At 41.6% G+C, this 24859-nt stretch overlaps 1 protein-coding gene across 11 annotated transcripts in view; it reads right to left on the bottom strand.

Annotated features, from left to right (window-relative positions):
* The window catches only part of RANBP17 (RAN binding protein 17), a 143780-nt gene that overhangs the window by 19780 nt on the left and 99141 nt on the right, over positions 1-24859 (bottom strand). For 7 of the 11 annotated variants that reach the window (XM_051630974.1, XM_051630976.1, XM_051630973.1 and 4 more), the window contains 5 exons: positions 22595-22702; positions 20081-20163; positions 10114-10328; positions 8842-8980; positions 2291-2457 (listed from right to left, as the gene is read on the bottom strand). In XM_051630974.1, the coding sequence (XP_051486934.1) occupies positions 2291-2457; positions 8842-8980; positions 10114-10328; positions 20081-20163; positions 22595-22702 (712 nt within the window). The remainder of the gene's footprint in view (positions 1-2290; positions 2458-8841; positions 8981-10113; positions 10329-20080; positions 20164-22594; positions 22703-24859) is intronic. The other 4 variants (XR_007890769.1, XM_051630979.1, XM_051630980.1 and 1 more) reach the window with 4 other exon arrangements.

Raw genomic sequence — 24859 nt, 5'->3', positions numbered from 1 at the left:
GGAGGGAATGAACAGTCTGTCAGTCCTTGAGCCCACAGGACTGTGGGCCGGCCGTTCCTCAAGTGAAATTTTCATGGCCCAACTACTTCCAGAGACCCAACTTGGAAGAAATTTCCTAACTAGTAAATAATTGCAGTTATCGTTGCATCAGTTTAGCTTAAAGAGCTGACAAACCTCTCTAAACTCAAAGCACAATTAGTCATTAGGGTCTAGTTTTTCAGCGCTGTTAAGCAATTTGTAACCCATTCCTTTTAATAGGGTTATGCATTACTTAACCGACACAGATGTCTTGAAAACTGAAACCGCTGGTTACGAAGCAGCAACCTTGTTCATTAGCTTCCCTGATAGCCAAATCATCTATAAACCCAGTGTTTAATGGCCAGCCGATGAATAATCAATGTCTCACTTTTCATCTGAGTGTGAAAGTGAGAATAATCTAATACACCGTCCCCCTGGTAAAGCACGAGGCCTTGGGTTCCGTTTCTATTCAGGGCTGATTTATAACCCAGTGGAAACTTGATGTAAACATATGATCAATGAGTCCCATCATTGCTGATAATAACCCCCAACCGGCCCACTCCCTCATCTCAAAAGCCATCCCTTTAGGCTATTAGTTTCGTCCAGCTAATCCTCTCTACTGTTTCTGCCTGCTGCTTTTACCTTGGCCATCCGTTCAGTCCAGCAGACTCAGAAGTAATTTTATACGCAGCAGAGAGCGGGTGGAATTGATTTTTCACTCAGTGCTCAGTTCCCATCTGAATAATTATCAATTTTACAGCCTCATAAAGGGAAGAGTCAAAATTTCAAATCAATTCAAAAGAGCTTCTGAGACTTCAGAAACTGTGCATGAGAATAAAGGTCAAAGTTGTCGGTGACCTCGGGAGATGATGTCAGGTATTAGTACACTGAGTAGTTGACATCAGAGGCACTCAATATGATATGACTAGTGCTAATGCAAATCATATTTATGCTGACTACTGGAGACCAGCCATTAATATTTAAAAGAGCATGTGAAAGCCGGCATTCAAAATAAATACAACATATTCCGCAGAATCTGAAGCTAATAAAGACAGATCACTGCCTGGTCATATGCTGCGAGGTGAAAGATTGCTGCGTTTTAACAGACAGAGCATGACATGGAGATTGCCACAAACACTGGGAAGCCCAGAGCCCAGGTTGCTGCTCTGTCCTTGACGTTCAGATCGCTGCACGCACGGCGCGACGCGGGCAATCTGACGGAGCCAGGTAGCTTCCTTCAGAGCCCTGCTAGGCAAGGAAAACATGAGAACTTGTAGTATGACAGGGGAATCATCATATTCTGCTAATGATGTCAACAATAAGCACCATTCGTATTCTCACAAGGTGCTATATACTGCCAGGAATGTATTAGCTACTGCTTATTACTTTTCACCTTCACTTAGAACAGCCAATAAACTACTACAGGAACCGTGTGACAGGTTTTTTCTTTTCCAAATGACAGTGCACCTATTAGGGAAACACAAAGATGACCACACCAGTCATTTGCATCTTGTTAATAACTTCCACTTTCATTAAAAGCCTCCAGACCTGTGAAACATGTTTCCTGAAACAGCATCTTTGCAACTGCATTAGGAAGCCAGAGATTCTTGTAAATAGGCACTTCCAAATAGTTTAATGAGATTGAAAGGGAATTGTGGCAGAGAGCAAATGTGGAGATATGTAGCTATGAACATCCTGATCTCCCCGTAATGTACTTGGGCTATGAGAAACCTGGTGGAGCTGGGGAGGGGAAATCTCCCCTAAGCACTGCAGAGGCCACTTCCTTTTCAGAAGGATGAGATTTAATTTCTTTTGTATTTACCTTGAACAGAAAAAAATCCCACTGAGTCACCTAACTCAGAATAAAATATTCCAACTCCATAACATATGTGGCCATTCTATATACACACTTCGTTACCAGAATGTGTGGTTCAATGCCAGACCTTGTTCTTCTTTCTCCTAAGATGCTGCAGAGAGCTTTCCTTCCCATTTGTCTAGAGAAATGTGTTGATGATCTCACACACCCTTTATGGGCAAAAATGAAATACCAACTTTGAAGGCACTGTACAGCCAAATGCAGTATCTACGCTTTTCAGTGTGACAAAAAATACCTTCAGCCCTGCTTGTCACGAGTCTGTAGCTACTCAGGGTTGCACAACAGTGTAGGGAGGGTGGTCCTGTTACAAAATAGCCAGCACTACCCTGGTGTCCAGTACTGAAAATGAGGAAAATTCAGAAATGCAGTAGTACCCCACAGAAAAGACTAATTCACCTGCTGTAGAACTTCTGGGTTCTGCTGCATGAACTGAAGCAATCTCTGCCCGTCCTCTGAAATCTCTCTGCATCTCAGAGTCTTCTTGCCTTCTCTGGCGAGGTGCTTGAAGAGGTAGGTGACAATGTAGTCCAAACTAGCGCAGCAGCTGGAGGAGACAATTGTATCTGCATAAGAAATGAAACTGTTTTGAAACTGTGGCCACGAAAGAACAATTTGTAATGACACTTTTCGAGCACTTGCAGAACTCGGCTGTACTAACCTCTCTCTGACATTAGGCTAATCGAGACCCTGAGAAGACTGTTTTTGATCCATGACTTGGCCAGCTGTAAGGACTGCCTTTAATAAGACACAGCAGTATGAAACCTTCACTTTTGAGTAACGGGATAGCTCCAGGTACTAAAAGCCCTATGGACTCCAAGGAACTTCACACCCTCCTGTATGAGTGCCACTGCTCCTCCGAGTACTGGAAAGAGCAGGATGAGGGTAGAAGTTTTACTGATACTCAGTTTTACATTCAGAAGGCTCCAGATTCCTGGAAACTAAAGTTCTGTTTTGATCTGCTTACTGAAAAGGCAAGATGACATCAGTAGAGCTGCTGTTCAGATTTTTCTCAAGTTTCTCTGCCCCAAAGACCTTACAATCACTGTCAGGCACCAAACAATGAACAAGGGCCATTAAAGGTAGTGAAAGGATGATCACAGAACAGCCAGTTAGTAATTTTGCTTAACAACTAATAATTCAAGTAGGTTAAAATACAGTAAATATGGCTGGCAACAGCAGCCACTAACAAAGACCTCATGAGTGTTCCCAAAACCAAAAGTCATCAGAGCAAAGGAGGATACTGTTGAAAAGCAGAAGCAAACACAACTTCACAGCTTTACCTACTGCTTCTATAAGGAAGGGAGATTAAAAGTTTAAACCTATTTGCAGAGTAAGTATGTCTGATTTCTGCCAGAGGTTCTGTTGCCTGGTGCTGCCTGCTGTGCAGCTGCTGTGCAAGGATCCTGCTCACTTCCCTACATCAGGGTGCTGGCCCTTGCTTCCCATGCACACTCCTCTCATCTTCCAGTGGTGCACCCTTCCTCCTGCCCAGCTGCTGCCTCCCAACACTGGAGATACTCCCTGGCCCCAGGACCAGTGGCTGCTACTCAAGACCTCTACAGCTCCAGTTCTGTAGGCCTGGCCAGAGCCGCAGGTGCAAACCACTGCTGGCTCTTCCACACCACCAGCAGCTCCTGTGTATATGCAGGGGCTTGACCAGCTGGCTGCAAGGTTTTCAGGCTGAGAGAGTTGGGGGTGTTCAGCCTGGAGAAGAGAAGGCTCTGAGGAGACCTTAGAGCACCTTCCAGTTCTTGAAGGGGCTCCAGGAAAGCTGGGGAGGGACTTGGGACAAGGGCAGGGAGGGAGAGGACAAGGGGAGATGGATTAGAAGTGGAAGAGGGGAGATGTAGGTGAGACATGAGGAGGAAATTCTTCCCTCTGAGAGTGGCGAGACCCTGGCCCAGGTTGCCCAGGGAAGCTGTGGCTGCCCCATCCCTGGCAGTGTTGAAGGGCAGGTTGGATGGGGCTTGGAGCAGCCTGGTCTGGTGGGAGGTGTCCCTGCCCATGCAGGGGGGTTGGGACTGGATGATCTTGAAGGTCCCTTCCAACCCAAACCATTCTGTGATTCTATGATTAGCCCTACATGACCCGCTCCATGATTTCAAACATCAAATCCAATTGAGTGGAGCATTTGGGACTCCATCCTGTTGCCACTGACTTCAGCTAGAACTTGTCTAGGCCTTTTATAGTTCACAGTATTTATTTTAGATGGGCCACTGGAGTAAGGGATGTGTGGGGGTTGCAAAAGGAATTAAACTGTTAAAATGCTCATTCTGAGGGAAAAGGGATTAGAAGGATCCAATTAAATGTACCTTGAATTCTTTAAACTATGCTAATTTGGAGGCCTGCCAACCTTGCAGTGCTCATTTAAACACATCCCTCTAGACACTGAAGTATTTTGATCTGTGTCTGTTTAACTCCTTAAGCTCTGTGCTGACACTTAACTCTTTGCCACCTAAAAACTACCTGTATTTTGCCAAGAGCGTTTCGAAGTAAATGCTGAAGAAACATTTACAGGCAAAGAAGATACAAGTGGTCTCCTAAGACTTGATCTTCTGAAGCGACCAACTCACTCAGCAGCAGGAGCTGAGTGATTTAACAGCTCACAGGAAGGAGTTGGAGCTGCTCTGCTCTGTCTACACTGGACCAGTGGGCTTCCTAGGACTGTCCTCAGCAGGGCAGGAGCTTCAGACACATGGCCTGAGCACGGCTGAGCTCAACATCAGGGGCCTTGCCAAAGTCAAGACCACAGAACCTGGCACTCATTGTGCTCCCAACCCAAACAGTCCTGCACATAAAGTAGAAATGCAATTCATGGTAGAATTGAATCACCATCAGTAACAAGTGAGAGATTTGAAAATACATATTTCATAGGAGGGCTCTGCTGTATTTCTAAACCACTGCTTAAGTCTATTTCTTTTTAAATTGAATAATACAAAGTAAATCACCATCATCAGTTTACAAAAGAGCAGTAGTTCTAAACATGCTGATACTGTACAAGTAGGTATTTTACATTCGACAGTAAGTGATTTTAGCAGGACAGCAGACAGGTCTCTGCTATCATCTGCTCCTGAGAATCTGATATGAGTGTTAAGAGCTACTTAAATTTGCCCATAACTATATATCAAATATGCTTCCCTCTGCTCATTTTTCCTCTTGATTGCAAGGACAGAACAGACAGGGAGCGTCAAGCAAACTCCCTGGAATGACTCTTCTGGGCATGAGGAACCTTGTGCTGGAGCAGAACAGTGTTCTCAGTCAATCTCAGTGAGACAAGCCAGCCAAGCAAATAAACAGGAGTAACAAGGAGCTACCAGTTCTGGGCTACGGGCCCAGAAATGGATGGAGAAGACAGAATAAAGACAGAATAATAAAAGAGAGTGAGATGAAAGCTTGGGATAGTGAGGAAGAATGCAGTGAAACGAGATTTCTCATTGCTGGTCAAGGCGGCTCTGTCACCTGTGGCTCAGGAAGCAAGCAGGCCATGGTTACACAAACCCCCAGACCAGCTCCAGGTGTGGCAGCACAGACCCAGGCTGAGCTCAGTAGTTTCCTCAAGCAAAACAGCTCTCTGGGCTGGCCTGCTGGCAAAGAAGGTGCTGCTGGTGGGCTGGGGACAAGGAGGACTCTGGTGCCAGTCACCATCATGTTCAACCAGCTCTTCTGCTTTCAGCATGTATTCAGGTCATGTTTGGGGGGCTAAGTTTACATGACCTTTTTTATTACCTGTGTGTCTGTGCCTTATGGAAGTTGAAAACGTCTGTTGGAATGGGTTGTATTATTTAAAGAAGGCAAGAAAAATCCCAAACAACTTGAGGGTGCCATTTGGTCTTAAAAATATGACAACAGCATGCTGAAGGGGAATTATTTTTCAACAGTTTAATGACATGGTGGAATCTCTGCAAATTAAAAGATTTTGTTTTGGTTTTGGTTTTTTTTCACATAAAGGCAACGAGAGGCAGTTAAGTGGTATTTTCCTTGTCCATCAATTGCTTACAGTTCAATACTGGCATTATTTGCCTTTGAGACTGAACCTGGAAAGTAAATGGATTTAGCAATTTAACATCTAAATTAGGCAGCAAGACAGAAAAAATGTTTTACTTTTTCCTGAATGAATAGCATACTATACTATTAATCATATGAGAATTAGAAAAGCTTTGCAGAGATTAGTGACAACATGCCAGGCAGACTACATTAAAAGGCTCTGATCCACTGAGTCAGCTGTGAAAAAGCCAGGTAAACACTTTAGAAGAGAACTATTGGAGTGTTTATCCTCGCAATAAAAGCTGAGATGAGGGCTTCCATTATAGCTGATTTACAGGCAGGCACTTCCCAAGGAACACATCATCTTCCTCAGTGCTTCTGGAGTGTGGAACCAAGCAAGGTATTTACTCAGCATCAGAACGAACACTCCTCAGAAATAAGGACTTGGGGAATGTTTATCCTACAGCTGACAACAATGAGAGTCTCAGAGGTTTCACATACATACAGGGAACAGAGAAAAAAGTCAGATCCCTTTTTCTTTTTCCTGTGAAAGAGAAGTGATCTCCTGGTATTTAATTTTTAAAGTAAAAAAGACAGCTATTTCATTTTTATAAACATTTCTGAAAATGACTTGTATGTTCTAATCAGTTTAAAAACACAATTCCCCCTCAGATGGCTTATAGCCCTGAGCCCTACTATTCTGAGATGTTCTTGTGGCACTGATATAATTCAGTGAAAAAGGCAATGCTTGGATCTACTTATCCAGTTTCCAAGGGCAGAGGGATGTATGTGACCAAGTGAACACATAAAAAATAAACCTGTATTTCACTGCCTGACGATGGGCAATGCCCCAAATACCAAAACTTTTAAAAGGGATAAAAGATTTAGAAGAAGGAATCTTGAGAAAGTACAATGACAGGTCTTGCTGAGAAGATTTCACAAATTAATTAATGTTAAGAGCTACAAATTGATGAAAGAGTAGTTCAGCTGGACATGTCATCATAAGAGTATGGGAAATCATTCAGTTCACTATAAAAAAAAAACTTCTTGAACACAAATGAGGAATTAAATGGCTGACACCAGTATCAATTCTTCAGATAGGCAGTACTAAGAAACATGATATGAAGGAAGAATAATCACCTTATCACTTCAATGTGAAAAGTAAAAAGAAAAGGCATTTTCCAGTTGACTAATCATGGAAAGTAAGCATTATTTTAACGTGCAAGAGACATTCACAGAGAGTAAGGGCTGCACAGGACAGAAGGAAAAATTGTTTGGGAAAGCTAGAGAAGGCAAGTCGAGAACGTAGGAAAAATGCCAGTGGGATCCTAGAGGTGGTGGCAAAAACCAAATAGGACCATCCTGCAGTCCATCCTCTGGCCTAAACCTGGGTCAGTGTCACACAGGTTCCTCAGGATGTTGTCCAGTATCTCAGGAGTACCTCCAAGGATGGAGATTCCATGTCCTCTCTGGAGGAAATATGGGAACAGCCAGGTTGTGCTGACAGCCAGGTCTGGCAAGTCTCAAAAGCTGGAAAACTACTTGGGTTTGGAGGAATGGGAGTAAACAAAGAAAGAAATGAACACAAAAGTGAGCGTGAGAGCTTGGTCCATTCCAACTCAAACCATTCTGTGATTTTATATGTATTCAAATTGGGTTTCCAAGTAAAGCTGGTATGCAAGTGAATGATCAACAGGAACATATCCAGCATTTCACATGGAGGAGATGTAACATGGAGTGGCCAGAGAGAGCAGGAACAGGGCTGGTTACACTGGCAGCTGTCAGGCACCCTCACAATTAATCCATTTGCCAGTGACCAACAGGCAGACTCCTTCCTGCAGGAACTGCTCCACCACCACCACAGGTGTCAGAGCACTCAAAACACGTGGGAGAAGCTGGATTTCAGCACTGAGATCATCTTATGACATAACACTTCTTTACCACTGTTGCTGAGCTCTTCACTACCCATTTTCTCTCCAAGAGCAGTTCCCCTGTCGCAGCAAAAGCTGCCGAATGTGTTGAACACAGCAAGTGCCTCCAGAGTCTGGGTGCATTCCCACATTCCTGTGGGTCTGACTGACACTTGGCAGAAATGGGAACAACCAGCTATTATGCAGGAACATCTACACACACTGATGTTACATGCTCCTTTTTTTTTTTTTCCTTAATAAACTCCTTAATCAAGAAATACTACTGGAAAGTTTTTGAACAATTTCATAGTCAAAGACTTTATAAAAACATGGCATTCCTTGGTGATCAGAATGTCACTGCACTGTTTCTTATTTCTTCCCCCAAATGCCCAGTCTCCTCTACATTCCAAATGAATTTAGGATATCACCCTCCACTTCCAAAACCCCCAATATTTGGACAGCCATCTGGTTAAAGAATAGAAATTAAACCAAGCAAGAGAATGAAATGAACCTCAATCAGTCTGCTGCATTTTTATCATTACTCCAAGAATGATTTTAGACTAATTCTCCTCTCAAGTATATTCAGGGAGTACTGAATAACTAGTTCCTTTCTTTTGCATGGATGAAGATACCTTTCAGTTTCTCAAATCATATCCCAGCTGTGCAGAACAAGCATTATTTATACAACAGCTATGTTGATCAAATAAAAACAAAACCCCACAGATTCCTGTACACATTTTAATACACTTCACTTCTGAACAAATGCATGAATTTTCAGTCCGATCCTCGAGGAGGCACAAGAATAATTGTTGCTATTCTGGCTTGTAAGAGAAGACAATTTAAAAATACCATCTGTAAAAATTCACTGGTTAGAGGCTTAAAAGAAATTAGCTCCATTAAATAGTCCCACTCCTAAAACATTCAAAAGCCAGCATCTCCCACTGTCACTTGATACTTCTTTTTTTTGAAGATATAAATCAATGTGCTTCTTTGAAAACCCTGGATGCCTAAATCCTGACCTTCTTCAGTGAGCTGAGTGTAAGAAATGCTTACCTACTGCAGTGAGTCCTTCAGAGATGGAAGTGAGAATATAGATTAGGACGTGAGGTTCTACACTGGTAATGAAACTCATATGATCTTGGGTCAGACACTCCAGGAGTGGGTAATAAGCCTGGCTTAGCTTTCGATATTGCTGAAAAAGACAGTAGACATTCCTAGTAAGTGTAGGTATGAGCATGGACTAATATTAGCATCAACAGAATGGTCTTAAATTTAGATGATGTGATACATTCTAATTTAGCCATTAAATCAGAGTATTTATAGAGACTAAGTCTTTTCTTGTCTTCAGCAGATTTCAGCTTCTCAAATTCACCAGATGATATAAACTTGGCCTTAGCTTAAAATGAGCTCAGGCTAATACACCAGCACTACATGCTTTGCCATTCTGCACAGCTCTTGGGCTGTAAAAGCAGTACAGCCTCAGTCCAGGTGCCAGGAGATACAGCCTGTATCTTACCTGCTGCAGGAAATCTTATGAAGATTTATCACAGATTTCCCCAAATTATCTCAGAGAAGGGGCTTTTTTTTGTGTGTGTGTGCTTAAGTGAGGTCTGGAAGAGGGTTGAACCCACTGGCCCAGTCAGCATCTTCCTCTTATGGACTCATATTTAGGGCATCTATTGTTGGATGGCTTGGAATGTGCCAAACATGCAACAAATAGGCCCATTTTATAGAGAGCAGCTTTTCAGTTCCAAGGACTTTCCATGGCAAGCACAAATCTGGGCATTAACCATCTTTAACTGTCCCAGATTTGTCCCTTCCTGCAAGAAAATGCCAGTTCTGAACTAAAGTGTCACGAAGCAAACGTCACAGTTCAACTTTAGGCTGATCCTGCACAAGATCTGTTTTCTTCCCACAGAGAAGTGGGAACATGGGGTACTTGAAAATTAAAGTTTTACATGTTATGGGGAATCCACAGTGAGAATTTACAGATTGAAACTAATTGCAGAGTGACTGGATAGATGAGGATGTTTTAGAGTGCATGCAGGCAACCTAGATGGGTTTGCAATACAGGAAGGAAAAAAAATTGGCATATCTCTCTTTTTGGACAAGTCTAGTTAAAATTCTGGAAAAGCTTCCATTTCACATGGCAGTTCAGTCATACCTGTAATTTTAGATGTCACTACAGAAATAAATTCAAGTAATTGAACTGAAAACTGCATTTGAGCTGTCCTGGATCCCTCTGTCTCATTATAACAATACAAAGCCTGTGGTGCTGTTATTTCATCTTTCATGTAAAGACTCCCAAGATGAGGAATTGCTTACTAGCAAGTCACTGTGGGATACTGAAAGCAGCATTTTGACAAAGGCCTGAAGTACATTGTCAAAGTGGTTGTCCCCGTACAACTTGAAGACGCCAAAGCTGACATAATTTCCACACAAGGCAGATTTGAGTGCAGAGTAACAGATGGAAATGCCCTTGAGTTTCAACGGATAAACCTGATCTTTTGACAAAGTCCCAAGAGAGAGGATCTGATTACCTGTTTTCATAAAAAAGAAAGAAAGAAAGAAACTTACATAAGCAGCTGCAAATCTAAAATATTCTGATGGTGCTACCTAAGCTTGGGTTTTTTTTTGTCTTGGTTTAAATTACTAGTGGGAAGGAAATTGTTTCTGCATTTGATGTAAAAGATCTGTTAAGTGAGCGTGGCTAGAGCTTGAAAGCCACCAAGGAATTAGTATGCAAAACTTAAAATATTAAGCTATGGAATTCCCATCACTGATGTGCAGGCAGCTCATGACTGGGTCTGTCAGCATTAATTCCTTCATCTGAGCAGAGCTGCTACACGTGGTTTTATAGCATCTCCTGCTGCAGCAAAGCCTGGTCTTGATCCATTACCACCATGGTCTCTTGGGATGGCTGCTGATGTACACACACACTAACCATACCCCTCAGAAAACAAGGATGTCCATTACAAAAGCCTTGATTTTACCAGTCACAGATGGGAATGACTTTTTCACCTCCATGTTTATAATGTAAAAATAAGGGCCAATGGTAAATATTTGCTGTTGCTATCACCAGGCAACAGTGCCTTTGGATCCCCCGTGCAGCAGATCCTGCTGCAATCCCCTGTCCAAACCTAATTATTCACAAGGCCTCACTACCAAGCTAAGTCTCTTGTCATGATCTAATACTCATCTCCACGGCACCCCAGAGTTAGTCTTTTTTTTTTCTTAAAACCTGAAGTGATTAATGGAAGGGAGCTAAACCAGCAGAATGAACACAGCAAAGATACTCCAGCTCTACCACGAAGTAGCCTTACTAGATGGACTCCATCTGATGTTCACCTTGGCAGGCTTGGCCTGCACAAAAAACAAGTGACAGGTCTTCACTCTGTTACTACTCGTCATTCTTGGTCATTTTAACACAAAATTACACAAAGCTGTGCATTATAAAAAGCATTCCTACAAATACAAGTGCAACAGTCTGCAGATCAGATGCTTGCTTCATCTGCTTCCAGTGTGTCACCTCACTGTCATGGCAGTGATGACACCTTGGATCAAGGAGCACATTAACTACTCAGAATTCCAGCCAGCTGAGAGAGCTACTTAGGACAACTCAGTCAATTAAAAATGCCCCTAAAAATTTGCCTGAGATAATGGCTCTCCTAGGTTGGGTAGTATTGTTTAATATATATTGAGACCTAACAGTAAACTTGGTCTGTCTCCACACAGCTCTCCTTTCTACCCATGCACATTTCCATATCAAACCATTTACTTGCCTTCTTTTAATTATTTATCTTATTGTTATTAATTACTAACAATGAGGAATTTACATCATGTAATTAGAAAAATGAGGAGCAAACCTGGTTTCTAAACACCCACTTGGTATCATTTCCTGTTGAAAACAATGTTCTTCACCACTTTTAGCAAACACAAGGCAATATATCCATCAGGCTGGAAAGGAAAAGCAGACTTACAAACACAGCCAGGGATTACTTAAAGCAGTAACTGGGGTCTTGAAGAAGCAAGAGTGGCATTAGAATTGTGGAAGGGAGAAGAATCAAATCTTTAACTAGGAAAGATGGTTGCTTGCAATTAAAATTAAGCCCTCTTACTAAAAATAATAATAATAATAATACTTTTTATGAATGAAAATACAGAACATTTTTGGTACTGGAAATGGTCACATAAGTAGCTCCACTCCCTCCAATGCTGCAGGTATGAGCACAGTGTAACTGGGGCTGAGGGTACAATTCCAGTGACTGCTACTGCAGAGAAATTTATCCCAAATGGTGTTAAGTCTCTGTTATGCTAAAAATGACCAGTATGCAAAAGACCCTCATTTAAAAGTGTAAAACATAGTAGAAAAAGAATGTCTTCTGGTTTGCCTGTTCATTTATTGTAATACTTCACATCACTGAGAAATTACATTGATAGGAAATTAAAGATAAACTCTATACAGCTTCCCTACACTACCCCATTTAAGATATCCCAGCCAGCTCATCTTAATTAACATTAATCTTTTTGACCAGACCAAGTCTAGTTACTGAGATCATCAGTGAATTTCAAATTCTGTGAAAAAGATAAACTTAAATACCACATTTTGTCTGTGAGATGAAGAGGGAAGGCACACACTGTTTCTGAAAGCCACCACATGAACAGTGCACAGCTCTCAGGGCAAAAAACAAGACCAAAAGGTAAGTGCTGCAAGCTGAGCTCCCCTGGTCTTCTCCACTATTCAATCCTCTGCTCAAAATCTCTGCTTTAATAGCACAAATATGTATCGGGCTTCAGAAATAAGCAAAGTTCTGGATCCAAGGAAGTAAGAGCCTCGAGTTCACAGCTGAGCTCTCCAAGGGTGACATCCTGCAATCCTAGGTCCTTGAAGCACTTGGTGTCAAATGCAACAGCAGATGGGAAGAGCTGAGGAGTTGTCACCAAGGCAGTTCTGTACTTGGGGTGCAAATTATTGCACATGGATAGAGAAACCAGAAAGATGAGGAAAGAAGCTGAAAAAACCCTTGGAATCCCTTAGCCTGGGAAAATGACTTCTAGGAGGTACACAGTAGTGCTGGTCTTCCATCATTGTTATTGCTTCACCAAAAAATCATCTTTTAATTAAAGCTTTAAAGCAGCTGATCAGCAGGAAGCATTCGACACAGGAAGGCAGCAGCCCTGCTCCCTCAGAGAGGAACGGGGTGCCCATCCCTCCTAATGAAAACACTGAGAAGAATTTGGGTTTAGGGCAAGATTAAAAGCTGCTTTTTGCAAGTGGACAGAGGCCACGGGGATCTGTTCTGAGTTCATGGCCTCCTTCTAAAAGGGCCTAAGAGTGGGAAGAGCAGGTTCCAAATCAGCAGCAGAGGTGAAAGACCAGGCGGTGCCTGTTGCCATGCCCTGAGCCTAGGACTGCAGGGATGCAGGGCTAGAGCAAAGATGAGTGTTTCAGCATGAGTTACTGAAAAAAAGATGCCTGACAAGATAAAAAAGAATGATCTACTTGCAGCACTTAGCAGGAGCTTCAGGGGAATATTTTTAAACAGCATGGATACTACTGAACATAAACTAATTTACTGAGGTCCTTCGAATCAGGTCAAGAACAACTCCTCAGCTGCTGAGGATACACTTACTTTTATAATCCCTGCATTGGAGGCCTGAAATACAATGAAGTAAACTCCTATTGTTAAAAGAAACAGTCTGAAGAAATGAAGTCAACACAAAAGTGACCTTTGACATGATGAACTTAAAAATTGTGTTTGAAATTCAAAATGAAAACTCTGTAGAGACTAACTAGTGAAGTTTCAAGAGTTACTACTGAGTTAAAAATAAAATGACAAATTCCAACTTGCACCAATTTCTTCTTAATGTGGAAAAAAAATTGTATCTGCAATCATAAAATATACTGACTGACTTTGAAAATTCTCAATAATTTCACTTAATAGAACTTTTTGCTCTGCATTTGACAGCAACAACACTTGCAGAAATTATAAACTGAGTCTCAAAAGTGCTACAAAATTCTGACAGGAATAAGAAAAAGCTTTTTAAAGATCTGGGTGACACTGCAAGATAGGAAACAGGGGCTTGAATTTGACTGACAATTTAAGCTTTTCATTACCAAAAAACTCTGTACATAACCAAAGGAGCTGGAAGAAAATCAGTGTGTGTGCAGAGGGGGAATACAAAGGCAGGTAAAAAGACAAAGCAGGATGCTGTGCCCACAGGGAACACCCTGGTGCCTGGGCATCCCACAGGCAATATCCACCGGAGCTTTTTGCACAGCTCACTCCCTCCTAGATGTGGGAGCATGTCAGGACAGGCAGCTCCCCTTTCAGCTCTCCTCCTTAATTGCTTTTACAGTAGAAGCCATAACACAAAAATGATTTCCTTATGGCTGAGTTTCATTTAAGCAGGGCTTGTTCTAGATTTCAGTCCAATAAGCCTTCTGTATAATAATACAACTAAATCGTGTTTTAACATGTGTGAATGAGATGAAGATAAAAAAAGACTTGGGCGAGATGAAACAAAGGTTATGAAACTTTATCACATTTATAGAGAAAAAGTGTTTCTTGCCTTTTCCCCTTTCCTATTTTTATTGTTCACCACTGCCCCATAAAGCTGCCTTGCAACGTAAGCTTCCAGGCGCCCGGAATGCTAGGGCAGGATAAAGAACTGGCCAGAGATAGAGAAAGCAAAGGAAAACATGAATCATAAAGATGAGAGCAAGCGTCAAAACCTCCTTTTTTTTTTTTTTTTTTAAAGCTTCCAGAACAACAATACATGCATAAAACCTCTCAAATCAGCACAAGGAACATGCATAGTGCCAAGATAGATTTGCCAAAAGAAGCCGGTTATGAAATCGGAGGCAGTAATAAAGAGCAATATATTCTGGACCCATGAAGGCAAAAGAGAGGAGAGCACAGCAACAGCAACCATGACCAGTGAGCACTCCACTTGGAAGCTAAGCTGCTGATTACAAATACCTGTCCTACAGCAAGAGTGACTTTAACCAAAACTTGGAAGGGGAACTGTTAGCTTATGAAGTTGCTGGCACGGAATGGATTGCCCCACTAAGCTGTGAAATATGTGTTCTAGAAGCAATTTAAAGCTCATTAGAAATAATTGTGTCTGGCTACTGGAAAATGTGGTAAAATGTAATCCACATCCAAATGCTACCTGGGCTGTGAGGAAAGGAAATTGTTTTGTGCTACTGTGGCTAACCTCATTGCTGACCTTGAGCAGTAACTGCTACAACAGCTGAAAGCTGAAGCAAAATTAAAAACTTACATCAAAGTATATCATGACAGAATGTAGATAAATAAAAACAGCATATTGAAAATATTATTTTTATGTCAGTCTCCAACAACGAAAGGGAAGAGGTTTAGTAAAATGTAAAGAAACCACAAAACAAAACCAGATGGTCCCAGGATGTACTGAAACATCATTTCTATACGACTGGGAGTTCAAAAACACCCTGTAAGGAGACTTGTAGATGCAGAATTAAAAGTGAAATATATTGGGGATGAAGAATGGTGGACGATGCTATTCCAACTCCTTTCAATTTTCTCCTCTCAGTTGTTTATTTTCAATCACTCTCACTCAGTCAGCCCAGCTCAAGCCCTAATGGACAAGGCACAACACCCCCTGCCAAGGAGCTGCACGGTCCCACCAAGGGGAATTGACTATCTAAGTGCTTTTTGCATCCTACGCCAGGCTTTACATCTTCTGAACATATAGCATTTGTAAAGACATCTTAAAAATGTCTTCAGCACTGGATGAGTGTCAGTGATAAATGAGCAGAAGGACAGGACACCCCAGCCCCACCCTAATGGCAAAGCTGGAGCTGTTCAGCAGAACTAAGCACTCACTGAGGTGCTGAGTTTAGAAAATGCAAAGAATTCATAGCTTAGATTTCATTCAGTGACAACTGAACATGCTTGGCAGATCCTAAGGAAGGGCATTCTGGATTTTTTGTGGCTTTGCACTCAAACATATGAAATCACTACATGACAGTCTAGAGGAGCAAAGAGTATACACTTTAGTCTAGAATTAGAGAGGCTGCAGCATCCGTACACAAACATCCACACACAAACAAATATCCACACACAAACATCCACACACAAACAAATATCCATACACAAACATCCACACACACACTAACATCCACACATGTTCCCACTCCAGAAGCACAGCTCTACCCTTTTCCTCCCCTTTTATTTTTAGCCCAAGCACAGCTCTTACAGCACAGACAGATCATAAATGGAGGCACTACCTGACTTAAAGGAGCATGACAAACTGGCAAAATTTCAAATGGGAAGCAAGCTGCATGCTAGGTTACCTAATGCTTGCTCCAAAGTTATCCCCATGTAAACAACAGTGCAGGGTTTACACAGAACAAAACCACACAAATTCTAGCTGATTTTCATCACCTGAAGGTGGATGTATTTGTGAAGCACCTGCCTTATCCAAAACTTCTTTGATTGGTGTGGTTGACTTAGCAAAAATCAACACTGTGTCACCAACTACCAGGGCTCTGATGTTGGTGAGAAGGATCACCTGATGCCACCTCACTTCAGTTGCTAATTCCTTGTCTAAGTCTTGACAGGACAGAGAAATATTTGAGACCATATTTTTATATATCTATAGGTTTACAGAGCAAGAAGACTCCCAGTGAACCTAAGCCACAACTGGAAATTTTCATGTTCAGTTTGCAGGTGAAATTTCTGACAGTAAGGCTTTTAGTAGCATTTTCTGCATGTCATTACATGTGAGAGAGAATAAGACAAAATCTGGTTGTAAAACAAATTGAAATTTCCCTTACCAATGGAAATACAATACAATTAAACCATACTTCCATTTATTGCTTTATGTTAAATTCTTCTAAGAAGAAGGAGCAAACAGGCTACCCTACCCTGCCTGCAGGAGAGGGACCAAGCCTTTCCCTGGAGTGCTGGGCTGTGAGAAGGAAACTCTCCCTGCCCAGCCCATGGAAAGGAGGAGAGGTAACAAGCAGAGCTGGAAAGCTGGTGTTCAGGCAGTGATTGCCAAGACGAGCAAACCCAGCCAGGTTTCCAGGTGATGGGAAGAACTTGTCAGGGCTGAGAAGAGGCTGGGCAGAGTTTAAGGCAACCCACTCAGTCACTGGATTGACTGAAAGGATCTTCCCACAAGGACAGTGTGACAAAAGAAAGAGATGTTTGCTTCTCTTCTTCCCCCTCTGTCTCATGTCATCACTGTCTGTCTCTGTCAGTTGAAAGAGGCAATTATTATAGTTGAGATTTCAGTCAGATCTATATTGAGTTTCAAGTGTCTTTTGGATCAGCTCTGAGCAGCTCAGTGTGAGCTGTGGCATATGCAAGAGGTCTGGGTGCCTTGGTAAGACAAATGAGTACATACTCTGTTGTCATCCCCTGACATTTACTGGGTGCCTGCTATTCTCCCTCTAATGCTTCAGCCATAAAATCATGCTGAATGTGAGAATCTCACCTATTTTCAGAATTTTAAGTTACTTGCAGTAACAGAACAGCAGAACACTTGAAAACAGACCCCAGGATTAGAAGGCACGTATGTGTTCATGCTTTTAACTGAATCAAACCATTTTTTCAGAATGTGGGACTGGAAAGATGGCTCAGGAACACCAAAGTGCACGTTATGACCATCACCTGGTTTACTTATCTTTCCCCAGATGTCTGCCAAAATCACACATGCTTAAAAGACAAATTATTTTTTTATAAGTCACAGAATATTATCAAGTTTGGCTTAAAAGCACTATTTAGATATTAAGCTTTTCAGAAAGGCACTTAAAATTAATGCAAAGTCACTTAATAACAATATTTTTGCAGGGATTTGTACGTTCAAATGATCACATATTACTGAACTAATGAATCCTTACAACATATTTCCAGAAGAGTTATATCCATCTGTACACTGGAATGGAACCCTCATAAACCAGTAATTGGTGATAAAAGCTAAAAATGTTAACGACAGTTATTCAAAGCTGATTAATTGCTCTATCTTGAAAAACTTATAGTGGGGAGTAGTAAAATCTCAGACTATAAGGCAGTGCCCACTTCAGAACTTGCTGTAGCAGTCTGAAGTCACACTGATCCAGGATGTTTATTGCAGCACCCACAGCTCAGCCAGTGCTGCCCATCTGGGCCAGCAGGAACCAGCTGGATCCTTTGAAACCATTGCTGTGACTGGCCAGTTCACCAGCTGCACTGGGAGGTCTTTCATGTTGATTTTGCAGTGAGTCCAGCCCTGGAATAAATATTGGCAATCACTCACAGAAAAGAAAACCTGAACAATTTCTCCAAATGTCACAACTAAGCAGTGGTAAGATCACTGATGGGACCCTTTTAGATACTGGTAATAATATGAACAAGTTTTAAAAGCAGAATGAAAAAAAAACAACAACCCAACCCATACAGGTACTGAGTGGCTTTTTCTAACCTCTACACTTTTCCTTCACTTTTGGTTGACTGGGGATTTTAAATTTGATTTTTGGAGGACAGATCTCCTCTTGCTACTTCAATCCGAGCTGAGTACAACATCTGTCTCCCCTAGCAAAGTGGTTATGGAAGGCAGGAAGGAGAAGCAGGACAAAAAGCTACTCTGGTCATTTCACTCCTTTCTGTGGCACACAGCTCCCAACAGATGCCACCCATTCCTGAAGATCTTTCACAACAAGCATCATTTAACAAAAGAGGGCAACGGGTGTCTGGACCCAGGCTTCAACAGGCTCCATGACTTAGTTTTAAATTGTAAATCTGTACTGTCCTGAAATCTCCTTTTATATTGCATAATTCGATTCTAGCATGGGCCAGAAAGTGTTGTCTGGTCCTTATTCACAAGAGCCACCAATACTTTAGGGCTGAGAATGATATGAACTTCACACATGCACACACACACCCCATAAAAGCTGGAACTGAAAGCCAAAGGTTTCTTTACAAAGTGTTTTTTAGGGAATGAATAAGGAACAAAGCAGGTTGAAACCAACTAGTGTGGTTTCCTCAGAAGGGTTTAGAAACTTGATGCCAACAACTAAGATGAATGGATGCCCAACAATTCAGTATGTTTTTTGTAAGAAAGGATGGTAAAAGCTGATAGAAATAATAATAATAATAATAATAATAATAATAATAATAATAATAATAATAATGAAAATGTAACTCCAGTGGGATCAGGCACAGTAAGACAAGCAGGGCTGAAGCATCATCATGATGCTACACTTGATTTATTTTTTATAAAATCATCAAAAGAAAACTCACAGCAATGAAGCACAAAGGCTAACTGAAATCTAAATGTTTACTTTTAATCTTTTCCTACACGGAGAGCCTTGTTTATATTTTGCTTAATCATTCTAACAAATTGACTTCAGAACATCACTGAACAAGGTCACTACATGGTCTACTTGAAAAAGAAACGGAAAAAAGATTTTGCAAGAACTGAGAGTTACATGGGTGGAATTTTTTCTGCAGTAAGTAAATGCTTTATGGATTCTGTGTAGACTGTTTCCATGCCCTATTGATCACATGCAAAATGACATTGGAAGGTATTTTAAACAGACAGCCAACTAACACACAGTTTCCAGACCCAAAAGCAACCTGAATGCAGTAAAAGCAAATTTGAGGTACCAGTTTCCTTCCTTTAAGAGTAACAGGACATTTATGGCTCTTTTTGTTTACACAAACTACAAATGAAGCTACCCTACAAAAACTTGGTAGCATTCCTTTCAAAATATTTAGGCAGCAAAACTGTGAACTACAAAGTTAGTTGGAGTGTAATATAAACTGCTGGTGTCAAAGACCTGTTGCAGTTGTGAGGATGAGTGGGAGTAGTAAAATGGAGCAACTTATTATAAACAATTTTAACAGTGCTCCAGGGCAAAGCTGTTATGGTCCTATTATGTATTGGAGCTGCTGGGATATAATTTGAATACATAAAATCAACCCACACCTATCAATCAGTAGCCTAGATCAAACACCTCAGGAGTGTTTGTATCTTTGCTGGAGGACACGCACAGTGCCTAGAAGGATGGGCCTGCAAGTGAAAAGAGCAACACGAGCAACTCTGCCACATGAAGGAACCCTGAGCTAAGGAATTCCTGAGCTTTCAACTTCCTGAGCTCCAAGGCCTGCTTTTCCAAAGGGATAACACTGCCTGTAAAAGCTACAGCCCTGCGACGTATTCCACAAACCCAGCAGTGCTCAGGAATATCAACTAACAGGATTTCTGTATCACGGGACAGGCAAAGAATCCCACTGCAGAGGAAACACTACTGCATACCCACCATAGGTACAAATCATTTTACTAGCTTCTCTGAAGAGCAGAATTCCATTGGGAGATGATACATCAAAATTTAAACGTTGCGATCTAAAAAATAACAGCAAAAACATTCAGATGGTCATCGAAGCAGAAAACTGCAATGGATTATTCCTAAAGCAAAGCAAACATTTGCTGATTACAAAATTCCATTCTCTGCAGCACTCTCCTTATCTCCCTATGTTGCCAAAGGAACATGACAAAAAAAAGACAAAATAATTGAAAGCAGAAAAGGTGAGCAGACAACAGATGCAGCTTTCAGTGACCAGGGAACATCTTGTGTCTGCAGACAGCCCAGAAGAATCCTACAAAGGTCCCATAACCCAAGCAGTCAGGTGAACTTTTACCCTGCTTTTGTACCTGTGGAGCTTGAAAAAACAGACTAATCCCCACTGGTTATTCCCAGACATAAAAGCTGTGGCAGTCACAAGGTTGTTCTCTGAGTGTGAATGGCAACACGTGCTTTGTATGGAGGTTCAGACCTGAAGAAGGTTGCCCCACGTTGTCTTCCCTGATGCACAGGCACTGCCAAAGCCAACTCCAACCACTCTGCCCCCAGTCTGTAAATGCAACAGAGTCCTTGCCAAAGTCCCTGTCCTTCCAATTTGTCTTTGTGATAAAGAAGCCTAGCTCCTAGTCCAGGCCTAAAAGTTAACTGCAAATGTAGGTCTTAGGCTTCTGAGTAACCTGAGCATAACTTCCCTGAGTCTGCTGGGGCTGGAAGGGAAAGGAGTCACCCCTGAGTGATGGAAACCAGGGTAACCCCAGGGACCTATCTGGTAGTCACCCACTTTTGACCAATTGTGGAGCTCTTGTATCACCCCTGCCAGAGACAGCAGTAGGGACCTTCCTTTGCTGCAAATCCTATTTTTTGTTGTCTGAATCCTTATTTGCAGGGTCCTTTGCTGCAGACTCTGGAGTAAATCTGGCTGTTTATAGAGGGATAAAACGTGCTGTGTATGAAAGATCTGCGTATTCCATAGGCACAAGGTGATAATGGCTGGCAGAGACAAAACCCCCAAACCAGCACATCCTCTCAGGATCAGAGTGGCACAATGCACAGTCTGATACTCTGTAACATACTTTACCCGTGTCAAAGTGTCTTGTGTAAAGCTGTTGTAACCTGCAAACCTGCTGCAGTACATGGCTGCTGAAAACACACCCTCCCAGGTGACGCTTTCTGAAGGGAACAAGGCAGATTTTCTGCATAGCAATAGGGAGAAGAAAAACATGAATATGAAAGCAGCTTGAAGACCTGTCTTTCGCATAAGATTTATTGTCCCTGTTCCTCTTTGCTGTGTTTACCATTATTAGAGTTCTGTGCTGTGCTTGAACAATCTCTTCCTTGGAACGAGTTGCAGCACTAACAGCTACGCTGCCTGTGCATCCTGAGTAACAGGAGATTAAACCTGCCCAGCAATCTATGGTCCTCCTGCCAGGATGAAAGACATAATCAGCTGACACACACCAAGGAGGGGGTGACAGCAAGCAAGTCATCACAAAGAAGAAACAGGGAACTCTGCCTCAGGGTGTGTGCAGCCCTTCAGGGAGTAAGTCCACACCACACACGCCAGTGTTTGACTGGGAGCTAGGTCTGCACTTTAAGGCACCATTTGCTGTCATGAAACGAAATATTTTCTTCAAATTTCAAATATTTCAACTTTTTTTCCTTCGTAAGTAAGTAAATTTGATTTGCAAGGCAAAATGAGAAATGATGAGAACACACACTTCCTTGCTGAAAGGACTTGGGTCATGAAGATACCCAGCACAGAGACTTTTACTATTAATTTGTCATTTACAAATATTTTTTTCCCTTTGGGCAGTACACAAAACATTTCCAAGTATAATGACAATTTCACCAAATACATTTTCTGTTCCTTGTGGTAAAACAGGAATTTCATTCTAACTACTGCAATGTGAAGTATTGAAATCACCTCCCAGAATCACTCTGAGTCTTTTTGGTTAGCCTACAGAAAGACTTTTGATGTGGGAGAAGTAACCTAGGTGCTGTTTAGAACTATTGCTGTATTAGACACCATTCTTTCCTATTTTGGCTGGAAGAGCTGAGCTGCAAAAGAAACTGTAAAGGCAGTTGTGGTTTTACAGGCACACACGTATGCTGCTTGGCTTATGGCAAAACTTCAGCCTGCAGCACAATTCTCCAATATTTAAGTCCAGAGTCAGTATTGACCCCTGGTTAAAGCAAACACTTCTAACATTGAGTACAAAATCACAGTAAACTCTCATATCTATTCCTTTAATTAATCCTTACCAGCTGATTTTGTAACATCTGCCATTTTGGTAAAACAGCATAATGACACTGAAAGCTGAGTTCTGCTTGTGAATCTTCTTCAGAGATACAAAAGCTGCAGTCTTAATGTCAAAGTCAGACGTGATGAGGACAAGCAGAGCACAGAGAGCTGGCACAGAGAATGGATGCCACTGCACTCTTCATCACTTACCAATTTGATGTGGTTCTTACCTGTTTTGCATGAATTCTGCCATCAGCTTCAGGATGGGGGTTGTACAGGCAGGCTCACAGTACCACAGCTCAACAGCTCTTTGAAGGACAGAAATATAGGCAGGATATCTGCACCAAACTGAGTTAAAGAACAGACTGATAAAATAACATCTTGCAATACAACTTCCCCTGTGCTACACCGTGAGGTGGGTGAACCAGACCTTGGCAGCTGGTCCTGCCAGGGGCACTGCCAGAACCTACACATTTACACAAGTCTCTGCTTCAAAGACTAAGTGCTTTGGAAGCATTAATGGTTAAGTGGGAAAGAGCTGATCTACCAGAACTGGAATGAAGGAAAAGGAAAGCTGTTTGTACATGACAGGCTAACCTACAGCACTTGCATGAAATGAGCTTGGATTTTTAATGAATGGCATAACTCACAAATGGCAATTTAATTTCAAAACAGCACACATTTACATATTAGCAAATCCTCAGCCTCAAATTTCAGTGCCACTTCATATATACCTGCCATACAAATGGTTGGGAACAATGTGATGGTACAAAGTTGTTTCCAGAGCATTCAAGAACAGAATTCAGGCAAACTGCATGGAGGAGACCAGCAAAGTGAGATTTCTAAGAACATTTTCAGGAGAGCTGTTTGCTCATCAGCAACCCAAGAGATCTCTGTTCTTTTAAAACAGTATTTAAAAGACTACAGGAAAAAATAAGTTTAGCAGATTGCAATGTAACAACAACAACAACAAAATCTTAGGAGTTACTGACTGTATCAGAAGAGCATAGTGAAGAGAGTCACTTGGCAGCCAAAACCTACTGCCAAATTTAAGACAGGAATATATTTAATATTATTAGCTATCTGAATTAAAAAACTTAAGCACTGAATGCATGTTCATTCACAAAAGACTGGAGACTATAGTCAGATTTTATAAAAGCTAGGCTTTGGCAATTTATATTTTTTAAATAAGTCCAATAAAGTAGAATAAATTGATTTTAAACATAATATTATTCTTAGGTGTTTTTAACCACAAGCTTCAAGGAACCTGGCTACTTAATGAACTTAACCATGAATAGTCAGTTCAAGTTCAAAGGAACCTAAATTGCAAAAAAAGATGCTGAGGTGTGAATCAAAGCAACTGGCAGTAGAAGCCATTACAGGTTACTGAGCAGGTAGCCTTGTTTCCTGCAAAATTGTGTTCTCCTCTTGTCATTAGGAAACCTCAATTCCTACAGCTGCTTCTTGGGCTCCTTCAAGTTTGCACCTAATCCTGAACCTTTAAAACATACAAACCTAAAGATTTAGTTCTTCAAAACCAGGATGATTTTGAACAAGCTGTCTTATTGCTGCCCCTGGTTTTATTCTGTTGAGCGTCGGGCTACGTGTGCAGCCATGGTTGGCTGGTGAAAAGATTGTTCCGCTTGTTCTAGTGATCCACATCTGAAGCTGCATCCTATCAGCCATCTCAGTATCTAGGCCAACTGGAACTTTTAAATGCCCACTAGCTAAAACATCCCAATGGCAGATCACTTTTCTATACACTCAGTGTCTGTGAGTCTCTACACAGGTATTTTTATCCAGGCAACTTCATGCACACACACACACACTGTGTGCTCTCCAGCTGATTGCAACTCTGAGTCAACCTCTTAAGTTAATCCTTGCAACTCATTTCTTACTGCAACCTCTTTCTTCTACAGACAACAGAAGTCATTAAATACTGAGAAGCAAGTGGAAGGAAGACAGGAGAGACTGCCTACGGGCCAGCACCTAACTGTAAGAAACACTAACTCAAAGTAACAAAGAAGTGGGAATTACCCTGAGCTCCCAATGGAATGTCCATGGCCACAACTGACTGTGAGACCAAGGACCTCAGCCTGGCATTAGCATGAAAGAAAACAGATTAAACGGCCAACATCTTATCCAGGCAGTCTGGAAGTAAATAGCAGAACGAACACATCCCAGGAAAGGAAAATCATCCCCTTTTAAGAACAGGTTTTGCTTCACTCCAACTGGGATGGAGGTTTTTTAGGCCACACCTGCACGTTCAGGACTGACCTCCAGACTGCAGAGCCCACGTGTTAGGAATACAAAAGGCAAATAAACTTTCCAAAGCTCTGGTACTGGAATCACCATTGACAGCTTGACATATCAATATTTCAGGAAGAATAAATGACTTTCATATCCAGGGTTTTGGGTTTTTTGTTTTGTTTTGTTTATTTGTGATGTTTTTCTTCATCTTTCATCACCAGATACTTTGGCAAGGTGCTGCCCTT

The sequence above is a fragment of the Apus apus genome, chromosome 13 (assembly GCF_020740795.1).
Source record: "Apus apus isolate bApuApu2 chromosome 13, bApuApu2.pri.cur, whole genome shotgun sequence".
Lineage (NCBI taxonomy): Eukaryota > Metazoa > Chordata > Aves > Apodiformes > Apodidae > Apus > Apus apus.
The sequence above is the reverse complement of the archived record's forward strand: the minus strand, read 5'-3'. Positions and strand labels throughout refer to the sequence as shown.